Below are 18,666 nucleotides of genomic sequence, written 5' to 3' on the forward strand. Positions count from 1 at the left end.
TCGTTTTGTGTTCACGTCCTCCACAATACGTGAAAATAGGAGTTTCACGTTGTGTGCAACGATGCGTTGTGTGCAACGATGCGTTGTGTGCAACGATGACAAAGAAATGTACAAAAATGCAAAGCTGTTGTTTTGCCAATCTAAACCTACTTTTTTGCCATTCTCCTTGTCGTCGCTGTCGTCGTTGCTTAAGCTCCCTAATTTTAAATGTTGAAAGAGCTGGTCAACTCGAGAAATTTGTCCCTTGTTAGCTCACTGTCAGAAATATCTAGCGAAATAGCAACAACACTGGGTGTCATACATTCTTCGTTAAATTTCGATTTCTTTTAAGAAGTCTTACTAGATACTTCGGTGATACCGGGTCAAAGTTTCAGAGATTAACCTACTCGGCGGTATTATTTACGATCTTTTCGTGTACAGAGATGCATTTTAATAACTTGAAAAGAGAGTGTTAAGAATTATGTTTATAACTGGACATGCATGAAAAAAGCGATCCCTAGCGGATCGGTCATTGTTTTTTCCTTCTAAGAATTTCGTATAATAGCCTGTAAATTGAATGAAGATTACTTCTTTAAAGCAACATCGTGTCGTCGGATATTGTAAAAAAAAGCATCCCACGTTAAATGCTCACTTTGTTGTCAAACGTCAGATATTTGTATGGTCTAGTTGTGTATTGTTGAGAAAGGGTTTCTACCAAACGTTTGTGTTACAGTAAAAACCCGCGTATAAGAACCTAACATTTAAGAACCTGTTAGGCTAAAATTTCATTTTTAAGCACCCTTCACATAAGAACCATTTTAGGCTAAAATGCTAAAACAGGTTCTTATTTTCAAAAAAAAAAAATATATATATATATATATATATACAGTAAAAACCCGCGTATAAGAACCTAACATTTAAGAACCTGTTAGGCTAAAATTTCATTTTTAAGCACCCCTCACATAAGAACCATTTTAGGCTAAAATCCTAAAACAGGTTCTTATTTTCAAAAAAAAAAAAAAATATATATATATATATATATAACACAGTCTGTATGCAATAATACTCTAAACACTATAGCATGGTTACATAAAACTTTACCATAGGTTTGATTGTAACAGAATCAGATTAAAATAGTATAGTATTTTGCTTAACGAAGCCTCCAAGAATACTGTTTTTGGACATTAAACACCAGATCATTTAAAAATTCAGCTTTATTTCTTGAACAAAAGTTAAGAACCTAATTAAGAACCTAGTTAGCCTAATTTTACACTAAATACCATTTATATAAGAACCTGTTTAGGCTAACTTGGAAAAACCTAGGTTCTTATACGCGGGTTTTTACTGTAGTTGAATTCTTCAATTTGCCTACACGCACAATCAACAGCCCTTTGTTCTTATGCAAAGTTTTCAGGTTATGTTCTGGGTCATGCTTTTTCTTAATTGCTTTATTTTTGTTTTCTGGTCTCTTCATTTCCATATAACTTTGCGCCCCAATGATTTTCTTTCCAGGGAAACAAGACATTCACACTGACAGCCTAGCAGCCAAAAAGGTGAAGAGTCTCCTCACCCACAAACCTCAATCAATTTCCTTGTGACTTGTGATTTTCATCTTCCAGCCCCCTGAGCGATTTTATCAGAAGAATCGCAAACCCCAAGCCACCCTTCACAAGAGTATTGTCAGTGAATCGTTAACCAGAAGCCCGACGCAATCAGTGGTCAGCACTTGAAGAGTATACTGTGACATGAGCAAGAACTGTATAAAGACACTGAGCTGATTCTGAGCCCTGCTCAAAGTGAAAGCACACGTACACCACTATTGCAAAGTTTGAAATATAGCCCATAGCCAGGCCCGTGAGAGAAAAACAATGTCAGAATCTGGCAAGAGTGATCAACAGGATCACGAAAATTTGCGCACGGTGATGGCATTCTTCGCATTTGGAACATTAATTTACAATGGTTTCTCCTTATTCATTACTGCTGCTCAAGATATCTTAGCTGGTACATATATTCAATCTTCCATGGTTCTAATTGCGTGTATATTGCCGAGTTTTGTTTTCACTTTAATTGCACCTTATTTCGTGCAGAAAATTTCATACTTTGCTCGGTTTATCACGCTTGGTTTGGCATTACCCTGTAGTCTACTAATTCTTGCTCTAGCCGGACAAGTTTATTGGAAATTAATAGGCTTAGGAATAGCTTCAGTGGGCTACAGCATGAGTGAGATGACAGTTTTGGGTTTAACTTCTTTTTATCATGAAGTCGCCTTGACTGCATTTTCCGCTGGAACAGGAGTAGGTTATGTGATAACACCCTTCTACTACACAGGTAAGATCTAGAAATTAATATATATTATTAGAGCGCGTGTCGTCATGACTTGAAGTAGCCTGAGGTGAGGTACACATTGTAGCGTTCATGGTGTTACTAAGAGTTTCTGGTACCGCTTAAAAGTCAAATTCAATGCTTTGCCCATATAGTCTTATGTAGCGTTTGTATACAAAGCTTTCCGGCAGTCAATAGAGGTTTTTAGCCGTACCTGGTCACGTGGTCTGAAATAGGTAAACAGAAATCCAATATGGCGTCCGGCTCTGAGAGAGTGTCGGACAGCAGTAGCATTTCTTGGACAAAAACTCTCGTTTCTGTGCCCCGATTGTCTCATATTCAACATTTAAAAGACAGTGGGAGAAAAGAAATGGGCGAAAAAAGGATGAATATGTGGGTCGACCGAGTGCAGGCCATACAGATTTAGCGTGGATCGTGCAAGGATGTTGTCATCGCGGCCAACGGAAAAATGACGATCCTCATTCATTGTAGCCTCCCTCGCAGACGTTCTTAGGGGTTCGTCACGCGTTCCTGCCCCACGTTCGTACGTCTGCCTGGGAGGCTAAATTCATTGGAAATTGAGGTTGTTAACAGCAGCGGGGGTGCAAAAATTTCCAAAGCTAAATGTCCCGGTAAAGCGGGGTTAGATCTAAAAACGCCTATTGATACAGGAATCATACAGGCCCCTCGGAAGAACAAATGCGAGTGCCCCTAACAGGAGTCGAACCTAATAAACTTCTGGTTACTAGTCCAGGGGCCCGTTTCTCGAAAGGTCCCGGTAACGTTTCGGGCCCTAAATCAAATTTCAAATCGAAATATGAAGAATTAGAGCGCAGATCCTGGCTAACAAACTGCTCCATTTTGTTTCATTAACTGGTAGTTTTATCATGTTATATGCAGGACTATTGAAACCTCTGTCTTGCATGTAAACAACAACAACTTAACGGGCCCGTTAATTATCGCGACTTTCGAGAAACGGGCCACAGCTGCTCTACCACTGAGCCAAAGGAGAGCTGTGGGAGCCAAGGTTACTAAACTAGGTTCATGTGACAAACATCATGCGTACTGCTAAGACTTGAATCAGTCGATATGCGTTTATGCGTAATGATCATGTTTTTTTAACAAACTTTCCAGTGTTCTCTGTAGCTTTGACTATATGGTTGTGTGTCTAGGGAGCTGAGGCCGTAAACTAGGTTCACGTGAAAAACGTCCTGCGTACTGCTAGGACTAGAATCAGTCGATACAGTATATATGTGCTTATGCGCAATCAGTATGATTTTACTAACCGGTGTTCCATTGCTATCTGTAGCCTTGACAACATGGGCGTGTGTGTCACCTCAGATCGCGATTGTAATCATGGCAGTCGTCTCCCTTCTCATTCCTGCCTGTTATTACATTATGGACAAGAAACACGTGAAGTCTCCCAGTCCCTCAAGTGACAAACACGCCGGGGTAGAGTACACTGCACTGGACGCTAATAAAGGTAGCTATGAAATACTGAACTTGCTAATATAATGCTAATCAGGTGATTTACAAGAGCTGATCTAGACAGGGACCGAGGGGGCTGAAGGGGCCGAGGGGGCTAAAGAGACCGGGGGCATGGCCTCCACATCTTTTTTCTGAAATTGTGTTAAAACAGTCGTAAAGAATTCTTTGTGATCTGTCCTCTAGAGCCTTTTTGCATTTAAACGCTCTCAGAGTATATTTGTCGCTAATTGAAAAGACCACTGCAGCTGGAAAATCGTTCAGTTTTTCTAGATCCTTCCCCGCATGATATACCTCGAGGGATATCATTAGATTATATCGTCAGACTGTCCGTTGTCTTTGACACTCGATTTGATATTACCCATTTTTTGCCGGAATGGAATAGGGGAAATGTTTATCACAATATTACCCGGTCTTTTGGCCAGTCATTTTCTGTGAATATGAAACTGGGTTAATTTGGTTGAACTGGTGTTTAAGTGTAGTTTAATCTGGTAAACCATAACATAATTTTCCAATCCTTCAACAGAGTATGAATGTGAAGAATTGGACAGTCAAAGAGATGACAAAAATAATCCAAGAGACTACCGCCTTTCAGTTCAAGAAAAATTTGCTGTTGTATGGAAGATGCTGCCTGATTTAATAACAATTTATATTGCCTGGTTCTCAGAATATCTCATTTATGTGTCTGTCGTCACAACACTAGCATTTCCAAACGCTCCGTTTAGTGCACGTGACCATTATCAGTACTATATATTTGCGCTCACGGGAGGCGAGGTGGTTGGAAGGTCCTATCTCGTTATCTTGTCATATATCAAAGCTGACTGGGCTGAAAAAGCTAAGGTCCCTTGTCTATGGGGTTTGGCGATCATCCAAGTTTTTCACCTTCTATTCTTTATCCTGGCTGTCTGGTATCGCTTTTTACCCAGCGTTTGGATCATTTTACTGTTATCGTTTTCCTGCGGAGCCGGCGTCGGTGTTTTCTACGTCAATGCAGTAGCGTTTTTCAAAGTAAAGTTTGAGGACTTGAAAAGGAGTTCGCCATGGGGTACTTAATAGTGGCTATAACTGCAGGTGTACTTGCCGCAGCACTTCTTGGCCTCTACATCGAGCCAATATTACGAGAACACTGCACCATGATCCTGAATAACAGTGGTGTCTGTTTTACGAGATCAAGTTCCAGCGATCGCCTCACCTCATCATGTCATGTAGACAACAGCTTCCATGTTGAAATCCCCAGTTAAAAAACCAAAACAAAAAATGTGGTTACCTTACATTCAGTAGGACCAATGGCACAAAAGTTGCTTAAAAGATCTCTTTCATATTGCTGGAAGTCCTATCAGTTTCGCGGTTTCACTTCTTCAGACAGCCTGCTTCTCAGGCGCTTCACGGTTTTTCGCATGGCAGAGGCGAGCGCGAAACGCGAGAGACTGGTGATGAGCCGCAAGGGACCATGGGAAGGGTACAGACGGCAGGCGAAGCCTGTTGTCTTCTTCCCGCCTTCCTTTGCGCGCATATTTTCATCGAGAGAGAGACGTCTGGGTACGAGGCAGCTTCTTCCGAGCAGTGTTACTGACCTAATAAAAAACCCGGAGCATCATAATTTACGTCGATTTTAAGAGGGCGTATGCCAACGTATGGTGAGATACAACTGTAACTTCAGGATTACTATTAATGATGTTATTAAAAAAAGAAAAGGAATAAAAAGAGTGTACTGTAGTAGTTTTAATGTCGATTGAGGTTCTTGATCGTCGTAAATTTGATGACTATCGGTTGACTTCCATAAACGTAATCAATGTCTGAATAAATGATGCTCCATTTAGTTCAATTTTTTTAGGGGGAAGAATTTTTGGAGATGCCCGTTTTTAACAAAACTGAAATTCTAAGGGGCCGTTAGTAAGATATGGGGCATTTCAGTTAGACATCGGGTATTTTTTGTTTTTTCTACGGTATGTATAATAGCAGCCGCAGACATTTATTACATATTCTATATACAGTCGAATGCACATATAATTTTTATTTCTTACCAACAACAGTGATAAAACCTTCTCTTACAAAGACAAAAACAATTCAAGATCGACTCCTCTTTATCCACCCCCACTCCCCCCCTCTCCACAACGTCATTTTACCCCTGACTCCATGCCACGAATAGCCTGAGTAAGCTAGTTCAGTAAAAGTTGTCCTGGCATGAGGACTCACGACCAGCGAGAGGTTAAATATTCTATTTTCTATTCTTGAATTTTAAACTAGAAGAATAAACGGCTTTTAACAATCTGGTGAAACCGGTCGTTTTGATACGAACCTCATAGAAATTTCGGTTGTAACTAACAAGAGAGGAACTTTATCCTTTCTTGAGTGGGCCAATAAAAACGGAAGAGAAACATTTTGCGTAAATATTCTTCTTTCTTTTAGCCAACTACGCGCAACTATTTACACTTGACTGCACGAATTATCAGCTTGAATCGATACAAACGTTTGTGTCGAAACGAACGGTGAGCCAAAAGGAAGCAGAACGCCAACCGTAGCACGGTAATTAGCATGTGTTTTTCTACGGAGGTCCTTTTCGTTTACTCATTTGAATAAGATGTCTTTTGTGCTCAGTCTTACCATGTCTTACGCGGACAATCATCCATTTGGAAATTCTTCAGATTCGTTTGACCGACTGAGTACCAAAGATTATGTCGCATCGAACATGCTTTTATTGTCCAACAGAGAGTTATAGTTAAGATTTTTAAAAATCCAAAAGCCTTTTTTAAATTTTAATCGTCATTCAAATACGAAAGTTGGGCTTAAAATGTTGCTATTTGTTTCCGCCAGTTAAGGGCCTATGATTGATTTTATTTTGCTCAGTATTAAATGGAGTGTTTCGCTCCATAGTTGTATGAATACAAAAGTGTGATCAGAAGTGCCGGTGTAATCGTTTAAGTCGTTAACCAATAAAAGTTTTATATGTGCCCCGAACCGTAAACATCTCGAAGACAAAAAGAGCATTTGCAAAAGTAATTCAAACGAAAGGTTGGAGCAGAGTCGTATACTGAACAAAGGAAATGCAAATTTTTATTTCTTGATGAGTGCTGCAAGCAATCAAAACCTCATCAATAATTCGTTTGCTCCTTCCCCGCTGCAGGGTACAGCTCACTTGATTGCCAAAGTTTGCTTGTGCGGGAATGGTAATTCGTACCATTATTCAGGCAAAAACAACTCAGAAAATGGTTTAAACCTCGATTCAGTACTTATGGTTACAAGCAAAGAATAAGAAGAAAATTTAACATACTGATGAAGATGAAGTCTAGGAACAGCTGATTTAGTTTGAAAGCCAAATCGACAACTACATGGAGGGAAATTATTAAAACGCAAGACCAATACACACAGTAAAATACCGGCTGACTCTAATCCTGGAAAGAGATGGAAGAAGGCAGCAAAAAGACTTTGGCACGATTCACTGACGACGGCGGCTTTAAACCAAATCAACATGAACGTGAGCGTTTCCGCACGGTGGCCGCGTTTTTCGTCTTTGGAGCTTTAATGTACGCTTCATACTCCCTTGTTATTGCTGGCGCTCAAGATATTTTAGCCGGAACATTTATTCAAACTTCCATGGTCCTCGTGGCGGACATAGCACCGTATTTTGCTGTTTCATTAATCGCCCCTTACTTCATGCAAAAAATACCGTATTTTGTCCGCATCACGACAGTTTTCTTTTCTGGAATTAGTGGTTTACTGATCATCGCATTCGCCCGACAGGTTCATTGGAAATTAATTGGTGTAGGTATGACGTCGTTCGGTTTTGGAGTCAGTGAAGTTACATTTCTAGCGCTCACATCGTTTTATCACGAAGTAACATTAAGTGCTTATTCAGCTGGAACTGGAGTTGGTTTTATGATAGCTCCCTTATATTACACAGGTAAGTCTAGTATAACAGTTTTTTTTCCTTGAGTCTAAGAACAGTTTGACCAGTCAATCAGTAAAATAATGAGGCATAAATATCTTGTCGTCTTTAAACAAACCATCTCAGTCTAGAAGCTCTTGTTCTAATTTTATAACTAATTTCATATTTAGATGCATCTACGGATAGCTATTTGTCAAAAGACCGTAAGATTTGAAGTGCATGGGAGATCATTTGGGAACAGGTGCTCTAGTTAACATTCAAATTCAGTGCATTCTCCTTTTCAATATGAATGCTTTTAAAGTGAGCTCAAAAGCGACGGAAAAGAAATTAATCATTTCTTTTTCAAATAACTAACAGTCAAATAAATGACAGCCATTTTGAATGCAAAAAAGTCTAGACAAGATAGAGAAACCCTTCCCATTTCGTCACCAATCGAACATAGCACTAGATACTTTCTAAACGATGATTTTAAAAAACGTCAAGAAACGACTAATTTTCCCCTGTTACAGGATATCTCAGCTTCACTGTTTTGGAAACAAAAGGTCTTGAACCAGAGTGGAGCAGTAGATAATTATTACTTTTTAACGAAGCTCCTGTTCCACTTCATTGCTCTTCTTGAACTTCCATTGATTGAAAATAATAGAAACCTTTATTATCACTTTTTTTCTTGGGAAACCGCCAAACCGCGACATGCAGTACACTTTTACAGTTTTACGCTGTCAGGATTTCGAATTTTAACAAAGCGTTTGTTGTATATAAGACTGCCATGTTGTTTTTAGTCAAGTCTCCGTAGTTCACTTACCGGTTATAGGGTCTTATAGGCGATGTACGGTATATCGCCTGAAAAACATGAAGAATTCATTCATTCATTCGAGTTCAAAAATCTAACTGGCACATCACAGGCGTGTGTAGAAACTTATCTTTTGCCTTTAAAGCGCGTGTACAATTTTTAATGCCGCCGAAAAACCTTGCCGTAAATCACTTATAATTACCGCTGGAAGCTCTTCCTGCAGTGCAAACGTGAACTGGAAGCGCAAGACTGTGGTCACGTGACATTCTCTGGTTGACCATGAAAAACATGAAGCTAAAGTCTCTCATAGCGTGCTCACAACAATGGAAATGTGCATTAATAGTAATTATCATTCATTCAAAATCTTTTTTCCGTTTCTGATTGCCTCAAGTCCTCAGCTAATTCTTCATAACTAGCTAGCGTTGACCAAATTTAGAAGACGTTTGCGATCTGCAATGAAATGATGTTAGAAGTCCAGGATATTACTGGAAAATGGAACCAAAACCGAGATGTCCCGGAGACGAGGCTGCGTTTGGCTGCGAACGCAGACGTATTTCCAGCCGTCACTTCTCTCCGGGTGGAGAGAGATGACGACTGGAAATACTTCTGGGTTCGCTAGAATTAGCTGAGTTTATAAAATCCCGCACTAACCAATTTGGCCGTTGGTCTTCTAGAGAAAGGCTTCCAGCAAGGTTCCTCAAACACTCTCTTAGCTAATACTAACTACTTGTTGTTTGGCTAGTCTTGCTCTGCTGTGATTGGCTAAGAGTGCTGAGTCACTAGCGCAAAAAATGAGTCAAAATAGCCTACAACACAATATTGTCAAGCCTCGATTGTGTGTGTGGTAGGGGATGCTCGGTGATTATATCTCCTGTTATTTATACTTTTTTCATCTCAAACACATACCTTTATTGCTAAGCAACTGTTCGTTTTTGTAGCCATGACAACCTGGGCCTGTGTATCACCAAGTGCCACAATTTTGATCATGGCAACCATGCTGCTTCTGATTTTCGTCTGCTATTATGCCATGGACAAGAAACACCTTGAGTCTCCAATTCCACCACCGACCAGTGAAAATGACAACAGGGGAGAGTACACCGCTTTGGTGACTAAGGGTAAGCCCTATAAATTTTATTGTTTTATTTTCTGTTGTGACCAAAAAACCGACTGATAAGCCCATGACATGTGTTCTTATTCTGTGTGAATTCAACACTGCTCCCTCTATAAGAAGGGTCGTCTTAAAGATAAGCAAATAAAATGACTGGAGAACGGTAGGAACCAACTCTAGCTGTCCTTTATAGGGAGGCATGTTAAATACGAAAAAAAGAAATGCTGAAAGACAAATTGCACCTGTGAAAGCAATGGTAAAGAGATTTTATTTGATTAATGGTCACCGACCATAACATCTCGTCCACAGACTCAAAAGTTAAAAATACATAGTACCATGTGAAAATACTGCTGAAGAGGTTTCATTTGAATGGTCACACCATAGGATTTCATGCACAGACTCAGAAGTTAGAACTACATACAAAATATATAGTAGAACCTGAAAGTACTGCTGAAGAGGTTTCATTTGAATGGTCACACCATAGGATTTCATCCACAGACTCGAAAGTTAGAAAAACATACTAAATAAATAGTACCATGTGAAAGTACTGCTGAAGAGGTTTTATTTGAATGGTAACACCATAGGATTTCATCCACAGACACAAAAGTTAGAACTACATACAAAATATATAGTAGAACCTGAAAGTACTGCTGAAGAGGTTTCATTTGAATGGTCACACCATAGGATTTCATGCACAGACTCAGAAGTTAGAACTACATACAAAATATATAGTAGAACCTGAAAGTACTGCTGAAGAGGTTTCATTTGAATGGTCACACCAAAGGATTTCATCCACAGACTCGAAAGTTAGAAAAACATACTAAATAAATAGTACCATGTGAAAGTACTGCTGAAGAGGTTTTATTTGAATGGTAACACCATAGGATTTCATCCACAGACACAAAAGTTAGAACTACATACAAAATATATAGTAGAACCTGAAAGTACTGCTGAAGAGGTTTCATTTGAATGGTAACACCATAGGATTTCATCCACAGACTCAAAAGTTAGAACTACATGCTAAATAAATAGTACCATGTGAAAGTACTGCTGAAGAGGTTTTATTTGAATGGTAACACCATAGGATTTCATCCACAGACACAAAAGTTAGAACCACATGCTAAATATACAGTAGCACCTGAAAGTTACTGCTTAAGAGGTTTCATTTGAATAATCACACAATAGGATTTTATCCACAGACTCAAAAGTTAGAACTACATTAAACACTGTAGTACAATGTGAAAGTACTGCTGAAATGAGAGGTTTCATTTGAATGGTCACACCAAAGGATTTCATCCACAGACTCAAAAAGTAGAACTGCATCAGTAAATAAATGGTACCATGAGAATTACCCCCAAAGAGGTTTTTTAATTTTATCGTATGGACACACCGCAGGATTTCATCCACAGAATCAAAAGTAATAACCATCTTGCGTACCTTCACCATTTACTCTGGGAGTGAAACGCTTAAAAGAAAGTTAATTGTACGTACTATATATTCTCACAGAAGATACAACTGGATCAACCACCAACGAAGAAGAAGACCCCAGCACTGAAGATGCTCCTCTCACTTATCGTGAAAAGTTTATGGTCATCTTTCAGATGCTGTCAAACCTGACACCCCTTTACATCGCATGGTTCTCAGAATATCTGATCATTCAAGCCGTCTTGACAACACTAGCATTTCCCAACGCCCCCTTCAGACCACGTGACCACTATCAATACTACATCTTTGTGTTCCTGGGAGGTGAGGTCGTGGGAAGGTCCTATCTTGTGGTTTTAACCTACATCAATGCGAACTGGGCCGAGAAAGCTAAGTTCCCGTATCTATGGGTTCTGTCGGCAATTGAAGTGATGCACCTTATGTTCTTCATCTTAGCAGCCTGGTATCGCTTTCTACCAAATGTTTGGATCGTATTATTCCTGTCATTTACCGGAGGTTTAACTATCGGTGTCCTTTTCGTCAACGCTTTATCGTTCCTCAGGGAAAAGTTTGAAGGTCGCTATAAAGAATTTGCTATGGGGTACCTCGTTGTGGCTTTGGGAGGAGGCACATTCACGGCCTCTCTGGTGGGTCTCGTTACCGAGCCCCTGTTACGAAACCGCTGCAAGTTGCTTCTGAATAAAGATGATTTCTGCTTCACAAGGTCAAAGGCCAGAGAAAATATTATATCGCACTGTCTCGTAAAAACTGGTTAGCTGAAACTGCAAGACTAGAACTAATTATCGAATACTCTTGATGTCATAATTTTTAGACCCAACTACGCTTTAACAAACCAATGCTGTAATCTCTCCAATAAGCCAATCCTTTCTATATAAAAGCCCCAACCCCCATCTTAAACATTAAAATATCCACAAGCCCAGGCCCTTTCTAATAAGCAACTCTTCTAATAAGGGACCCCTCTTCTAAACAGTCACTAAATGAAAACCATCAAGGACGGCGAAACTATGGGGCTGGGTGGGCTTAAGCCCAACCAATAATTTTACCAGGATTTTTTTTCTTTTCTTCTCTCTCCTTCCCCCTCCCCTCCCACCTCTCCCCCTCCCCCTCTCCTTTTTTTACATAAACAAATGGACTTCTAATTTTTGTGTTAAAGCAAACAGTTCTTTGTTAAATGAACGTTTTGTTGCAGAAAAATTTCAGACTGGCGGTAAGATAATTTAACAAAATTTCTCGTGGTTGATAGAATTAAACGCGTTTCCGATGATTTCAGAAGCTCTAAATTTCAAAATTTTCCGGGGCACAATATACCCGGAATTGTCCCCTAGATAAGCTCGTGCAACGCACCAGTTAAGCCCCACCAATTAAAAAACATGCCTCGCGGTTCCTGATCGTACCTAAAGTCGGGGTGCAAAGTTACAGTGTAAGACAAGAAACTAATAAAAACAGTTTGTAAAACGGAGGAATCGTGCGTTACAGTTATACCATGCACTTATGAGATAAAATGAATTTTCAAGGGTTTCCGCTAGAGTTTTAACTAAGCACCCTTTTTCTTCAAAAAGTCCCCATTTCCAATAAGTCCCCTCATTAGTACCAAACCCCTCAAAAATGGCTGAACAAAATAAGCGCCAGCATTGGTTATTAGAGAGATTGTGGTGTATGCCTTAGAAAGAACAAAAGTTCAAAATAGAATGAAAGGTAAATTGGATCTAAACAATGAAATTGTGCCATTCAATGATGCAAACTTCTCCTTATTCGAAGGCAACCTAGCTCCTGTTAATTTTTTGTTAAACTTGTTAACATTTCCTGACTTCCTGATATCCGCTTGAACTAATGGCATTGTTGCGTAACTTTCTAAATCATTTGTATGGAGAAAACTGAAAACGAATGTTCCTTTACATGTAATCTCAGGAGTGAAAGGATTTAAATAAAATTTGGTTCGGTTCTAACAATCTACGTTTACTCATTAATTCAGTGTGGTAAAATGAAAATTCTGAGTGAGCTATGATAAAAAATAATTCAAATGGATAAAGCAAAACATTTCTTCCTACAAAATATTCCAAAATCGAGATTGGACTTGATTTCCAAGCTGAAAGCGTACCAACTCTGTTTTTACAGTGCCTAAAAGAGTTCTTAAAATCTTGCCAGTAAATTAGATCAAGAAAAACAAAGTGCATGGTCGGGTTTTTTATCACTAACTCTTGTATTAAACATTCCAAAGTTATCTATATTTATCTTTTTAAATTTATTTTCCGTATCTTGCGGTCCCTTTTCTGGCTTTGTAAAGTATCCATTTATTTGATAAACTTTCATTCCAAGCTGCAATTATAATTTTCGTCATTTTTTAAATTAAAATTTCATTTCGATTCCATAAGAAATATTTACTACTTTCTTAAACATATTGTAAATTCATGAAGTAGATCCTATCTCCGGTGAACTGTAGGCAAAAACAAAGATTGAAAAATACGATATCCAGTGAAATTTATGAGTCAGTTAAAATGGGACGGTTAATTAAAACACATGAAAAAAAACCAGTGTTTTTCAAAATTATGTTTTGGAGGCGAGGGCCGGGGCAAACGTTTCATAAAATGCGGACAAAAACATGGTTTCAACTACTGCGATTTCCTGAGTAAAACAACAAAAACACAGTATAAAAAAATATATATATATAAGTGGAAGTTCTACATGATTATTCAAGATAGAGCTCTCTTCAGTTACATTTGCGGTAAATAAAACTCAATAGTGATAACACCCTGAGTTTGGTAATCGGGAGAGCGTCAAAGTCAATTTTCGCACGTTTTAAATACACTTCAATTGCCATTCCCTTACAAAGTGTGCGTATATAAACAGAGAGCTTTTAACGCAAGTATTCAAGTAGTGGTCAAAATTGTCGCCAATCCAAGAAAAATCGGTAAGATGATCCACAGTCCATATAAACGACACACCACAAACCAGGAAGACTATGATTTTACCAAGAAGCTGTTGCGTATATGAAGTAGTGGGCACTTTTTTGATATTTTTTTAAGCAACTGTAGCACTGACTTAATATCAGAATTCTTTATAGGAAAAACGTTGCGCAGTATTCTGACCGCTCCTTGCTGAAAATGACTTGAGCACAAATGTTGTGGGCATTTGCGCTCACTTTATTACACTCAAAAAGCCAGCTGTTCTACGAACCACTAATAAGTTCCTTGGCTTCTGTTTTGAATCTAGTATAGCTTGAGGATTTAGAGACGATTATTTCGTCTTTTCGGTGAGCCTAATAAAAATTCAAAAAGTTAAGCTATTTTCTGTTAGAGGACGAGAATTTACGTGGGTGATGCGGTGCAATGCACGTAAACCGTCTCGACACGTGAAAAGTAACCTCTTTCATTTTTGATTACAGAACGCCATATCACAACGAAAGTGTCCCTTGAAATTAAATCTAACACAAATAATTTTCACCTTCTGATAAAGATAAAAAGAAAGGACAAAAAACAGAATTATAGTTAAAATTGAAAAGCAAAAATGGTTGGAGCTATGTACCAGGAAAATTTTGCCATTAATATGCTTCGCTAATTGTATTTTGCAATTTCTTTCATAAGGAGACAATAGTTGTCCTCACAACATATAATTTGGTAAATTGATTTCGTTGGCAATTGAATGGAAGCTCGAAAGGCTGTTTAACATAGGATATTTGAATTTTTCCTTTAATTTATTTTGCATCATTAGTGTCTTGAAGCACTAAGGTAACAAGACTTGTCGGCGCTTTCCGATGGATGAATAATGGCTAGCGTTCGATTCAGCTGCAATTGAATTAACGGGAACTCGTATTATATTGTTGCTGGTATAACCGCTTGATAATGCCAAAATAGAGTTTCGTATTATTTCAACTGATCGACAACACAGCTAACCGCCGGAGACGGATGTTGTCTTTATGTGGGCCGAATTAGAAGTGGTGAGTTGGCTTCGTGAAGACTAGTTCAAGCCCATAGAAATTTTAAAAAATTGAAGTTAACACCTCCAAAAAGCAACTCTCATACCGTACGCGATTTACCGCTTAGATTTAAAATTAACTAAATAGAGTTACCGATGCTTTAAGCGGAAAACTTGCTTAAGCAAGAGGGCTGGAATGGAATTTCTCGGAGATGGAAACTTTAATTACTCATCTCGCGTCAATGGCAGTTCTTTCAACTTCAACAACTCGGAAGACAGCAAGATGCAGTCGGCTTGTGATGGAAGATTTTCCTGGACAGTACATGGTCCTTTAATTGTTGTTTCCACGCTTATCGTCATCTTGAACAGCATTGTACTAGCTTTGATGCGCCGTAAAGAGCGTTTACAGACTTTGAGCAACACCATCCTCGCTTCTCTGGCTGTATCGGATCTTTTGTCAGGACTGTTTGGTATTGCACTGTTTTTTGGCTGCTCAGTTGCAATTATGGCAGGACATATAGCTTTGTGCGTGTCTTCCACTTTATTTATGCGGTTCACCGCCGTTTCAACCGTTCTACATTTTTTACTTGTCGCCTGTGATCGCCATATCATGATTACGTTTTCATTGCGCTACCAAGCGCTCGTGAACAAATGTCGTGTACGAGGCGCCTTAATCGCGATTTGGCTAATGTCGACTCTTGTTGCTACTGTGGAGCTTACTTGGTTTGAAACCAAAGACAGTATGGAAAAAGACAAAATTTACTCGATTTTATTCATCGTCGTTTTTCTCGCAGTGCCTTTGCTTTCTATACTCTGCATCTATGGTCATATTATCGTGGTTTCAACGCGTCACCTACTCGCGCTGCGAGCGCGTCACACGAACTTAAAGGACGAAGCTACCAACGCGCGATCAATCGCGCGCGATTTGCGTGGCACAGTAATTTTGATCTCCACGCTGGTTGTGTTTGCAGGTTGTTGGCTCCCTTTTTTTCTCATGATCCTGCAAGATTACCTTGGTGCCAGAATTATTTCCACCACCTCGTGGAGGCTATGCTTGTTACTCTTTGCCCGTTTTATTCCACCCGTGACAAACCCTGTTTTGTGCACGTTATGCAAGAGAGATTTCAGGGATGCCCTACGAGCATGTTGGAAGTCTCTTAAAATGGATTTAGTGGGATTCACTGGAAACATATTTCATAAAAAGTCAAGAAAACAAAGAAACAATCCTCGTGGTAGATTTACACAAAGCGAGGACAGCTCAGCAAATAGGAATCTCACTATAATCCCAGCGGCAGCGAGTTCGCCACGTCGTGAAACGTTGAGTATTGTAACTTATAACGTAACTTCGGTCTAGTTCAGCTGCATATTATAAGTATTTTAATAAGTAACTACGGCAATATTGTTGAAGACAGTCAAAGGATAATAATTTCAGTGTCTTAAAAGAAAAGATTAAGTGTATGACGAAATTATTCAGATGTACCTATCTTGCATTAAAAGAAGACAAAGTTTCCTTGTGAAAATTCTACTCTGTTAACAATAGTGTTTCTTATGTGATTTCGTGGCGATTTTGGCAGATTTTATTAAGAATCTTTATTTAGTGGTAACCACAGGACGCAAGTGAAACAACACTGGTCTGCCGAGGAAGGTTTTTGGCAACTAGGGGTAGATATTACTTATACTTCTCATCAAAATTTCGCAGCGTCGATTAAAAGAGCAATTTGAAATTATCGCACAAAACAAGCCGGATGTGTGAGTGAATAAGGCGTTTGACAAAGCCAGAAAACTGACATTCCCATTCAGTTTCTGAATACTTTGATATTGGTTTAAAATACGTCTGCAGCTGTCTGCATCTGGGGCCTTTGAGGTTTCTGTCAATTTGATAAATGACCCTTATAGATCATTTCAAGGAAGTATCTTGAACTTTCCTATTTTGAGTTCTTCGATTTTTTCCTTTAGCCGCCAAATGACGCCGTCGCTTTTTCAGTGATCCGTCAACTTAAATGTGTTTACGTTCGAATTTTATATTAATTTTCGAAATCTCACAGTGAATACGGCAGGCAATCTCACTCGTCCATATACTGATATGACTCGTCCGTGGAAAACTTAACTTGAACAAACTTTGACGCGATTTTCTTTGAACAGTAGGGTCCACTTAAGCCCTAATTTCGTGAAAAAACTATTCACCAGCATTGAAATCGGAATATTTTAGATTAATGCCAAATGATATCTGTTGTTCTTTGCAACATTTCGTGGCCATCGCGTTTAAGACAAAGCAGTGGTAACGAAAAGTTCGTCATAGCTCAATTAGCTTTGCTGATATTTTTGACTGAAATTTCAGGTATCGACTTTTATTGAGATAATAAACATACCAGATAAATTTCTGAGAAATCTTAGATGCAAAAGTCCGCAACTAGAAAGTCGTTCAAAATTCAGCTGTGAATTGTGTTGGAACTTCGAAAACGAGTTGCTCTGAAGTAGAACGAGCCATGAACCAGTTCGAATTCAATGTTCGTTAATTCTTGAAACAAAAGCCGATTGTCAATCGTGCTATTCTTTAAAGAGTACTCTCTAGTTTTAGAAGCACTAAACATTGCTCCAAACCCTACTCTGAAACCGAATGACTTGTTCCTTGACATTTTTTGGAATATCTTCTAGCAGTTTTAGCTGAAACTCCTTCTACACACATACATGCATTCTCATTTTTTGCATCTTCATGGGATTATACCGCTGTGCGTTGCTTCCAATTCAAGAAATAGGTAATTGGGCTCATAAACTACCCTGTATCAGAGCTCAGATAGAACTGTCGAGCACCTTGGTTTGTGACTACGAAATAGCACTGGTCGGCGCTTTCTGCGAGGAATTTGCACCTCAGCATGGGGGACGAACGACAATGATGCTTTTGCTTAAGAACCGACCTGTATATCCCATGAACGGAAAAAGATAACAATCAAGAAAACTACTCCCCAGCCATTAAAAAAAAAAGTCATGAAAATTTTCATAGTTAAAAATTTATACACGGGTAGCAATTTTTTTGTATAATTTAATTTCCATTGTAATATGACTCGGTTCGCAAACATGGGCATCATTGTCGTTTGTCCTTCTGGCTGACGTGTAAAATTTCTCGCAGAACGCACCGCCCGTGCTACAGCCGAAACAGAAAAACAAGAGTCGATAGAAAGGATTAGTAAACTTTTATTTATCTTCCTTCTAAAACAATATTTCTAGTGGAAAAGGAGGAAAGTAGCGTAACTTATCTAGACAAAATTATACAACTATTCGTTGATTAGAGCAACATCAATTAACCATTCATGATTTAAGTGAACTACCAAGTACAAACTTCTTGTGTTAGACACAAAACATATTTAACTTACACGGTGCAATATCTTAATACTAGGACATTTCTTTATCATCATTCTCAACAAATTCTCTTAAGTTAAACGGCGGTATCAGAATACAAGACTATCAACTAACGTCTGGTTAGTAAAGAGTGAGTTTTAGTGGATATCGAAAGTAGTGAACACACAATTATTGCTTTTTGTAACAATTGTATTACAACGATTTGTGATTGGCTAATAATATACCGCGCCACTTTTCTCACGAGCGCTTGCTACCGTTGGCTCTGTGTTTTGATTGGCATCTTTTTTATTCGACGGTGATTACTTCTCGGCAACATTGACACTTTCATTAAAAAGTTGACGAACTGCAAAACCATTCAAGCTAGGACCACCAAACTTAGCGTCT

The 18,666-nt window shown here is 38.9% G+C and overlaps 3 protein-coding genes and 1 pseudogene across 3 annotated transcripts in view; all 4 read left to right on the top strand.

The window, feature by feature from the left end:
• Positions 1-18,666, top strand: part of LOC140936502 (uncharacterized) — a 470,324-nt gene that overhangs the window by 415,905 nt on the left and 35,753 nt on the right. The window lies entirely within an intron of this gene.
• LOC140938267 (uncharacterized) lies at positions 1,848-5,027 on the top strand (annotated as a pseudogene).
• Positions 6,864-12,957, top strand: LOC140937203 (uncharacterized). The gene is made up of 3 exons (XM_073386736.1): positions 6,864-7,687; positions 9,401-9,577; positions 11,077-12,957. The coding sequence occupies exons 1-3, from the start codon at positions 7,189-7,191 to the stop codon at positions 11,766-11,768; spliced, it is 1,368 nt and encodes a 455-aa protein (XP_073242837.1). The 5' UTR covers positions 6,864-7,188; the 3' UTR covers positions 11,769-12,957.
• LOC140938268 (adenosine receptor A2b-like) lies at positions 15,122-16,279 on the top strand. Its single transcript, XM_073387773.1, has one exon. The coding sequence runs from the start codon at positions 15,122-15,124 to the stop codon at positions 16,277-16,279; it is 1,158 nt and encodes a 385-aa protein (XP_073243874.1).

This window comes from Porites lutea, chromosome 5 (genome assembly GCF_958299795.1).
Source record: "Porites lutea chromosome 5, jaPorLute2.1, whole genome shotgun sequence".
NCBI classification, from domain to species: domain Eukaryota; kingdom Metazoa; phylum Cnidaria; class Anthozoa; order Scleractinia; family Poritidae; genus Porites; species Porites lutea.

Bases quoted from the DNA above. Each gene is read 5' to 3' on its own strand.
- LOC140937203 (XM_073386736.1), top strand. From the start codon at position 7,189: ATGGAAGAAGGCAGCAAAAAGACTTTGGCACGATTCACTGACGACGGC. The intron at 7,688-9,400 runs GTAAGTCTAGTA...TCGTTTTTGTAG, and splicing joins AGCTCCCTTATATTACACAG to CCATGACAACCTGGGCCTGT. The intron at 9,578-11,076 runs GTAAGCCCTATA...ATATTCTCACAG, and splicing joins CACCGCTTTGGTGACTAAGG to AAGATACAACTGGATCAACC.
- LOC140938268 (XM_073387773.1), top strand. From the start codon at position 15,122: ATGGAATTTCTCGGAGATGGAAACTTTAATTACTCATCTCGCGTCAAT.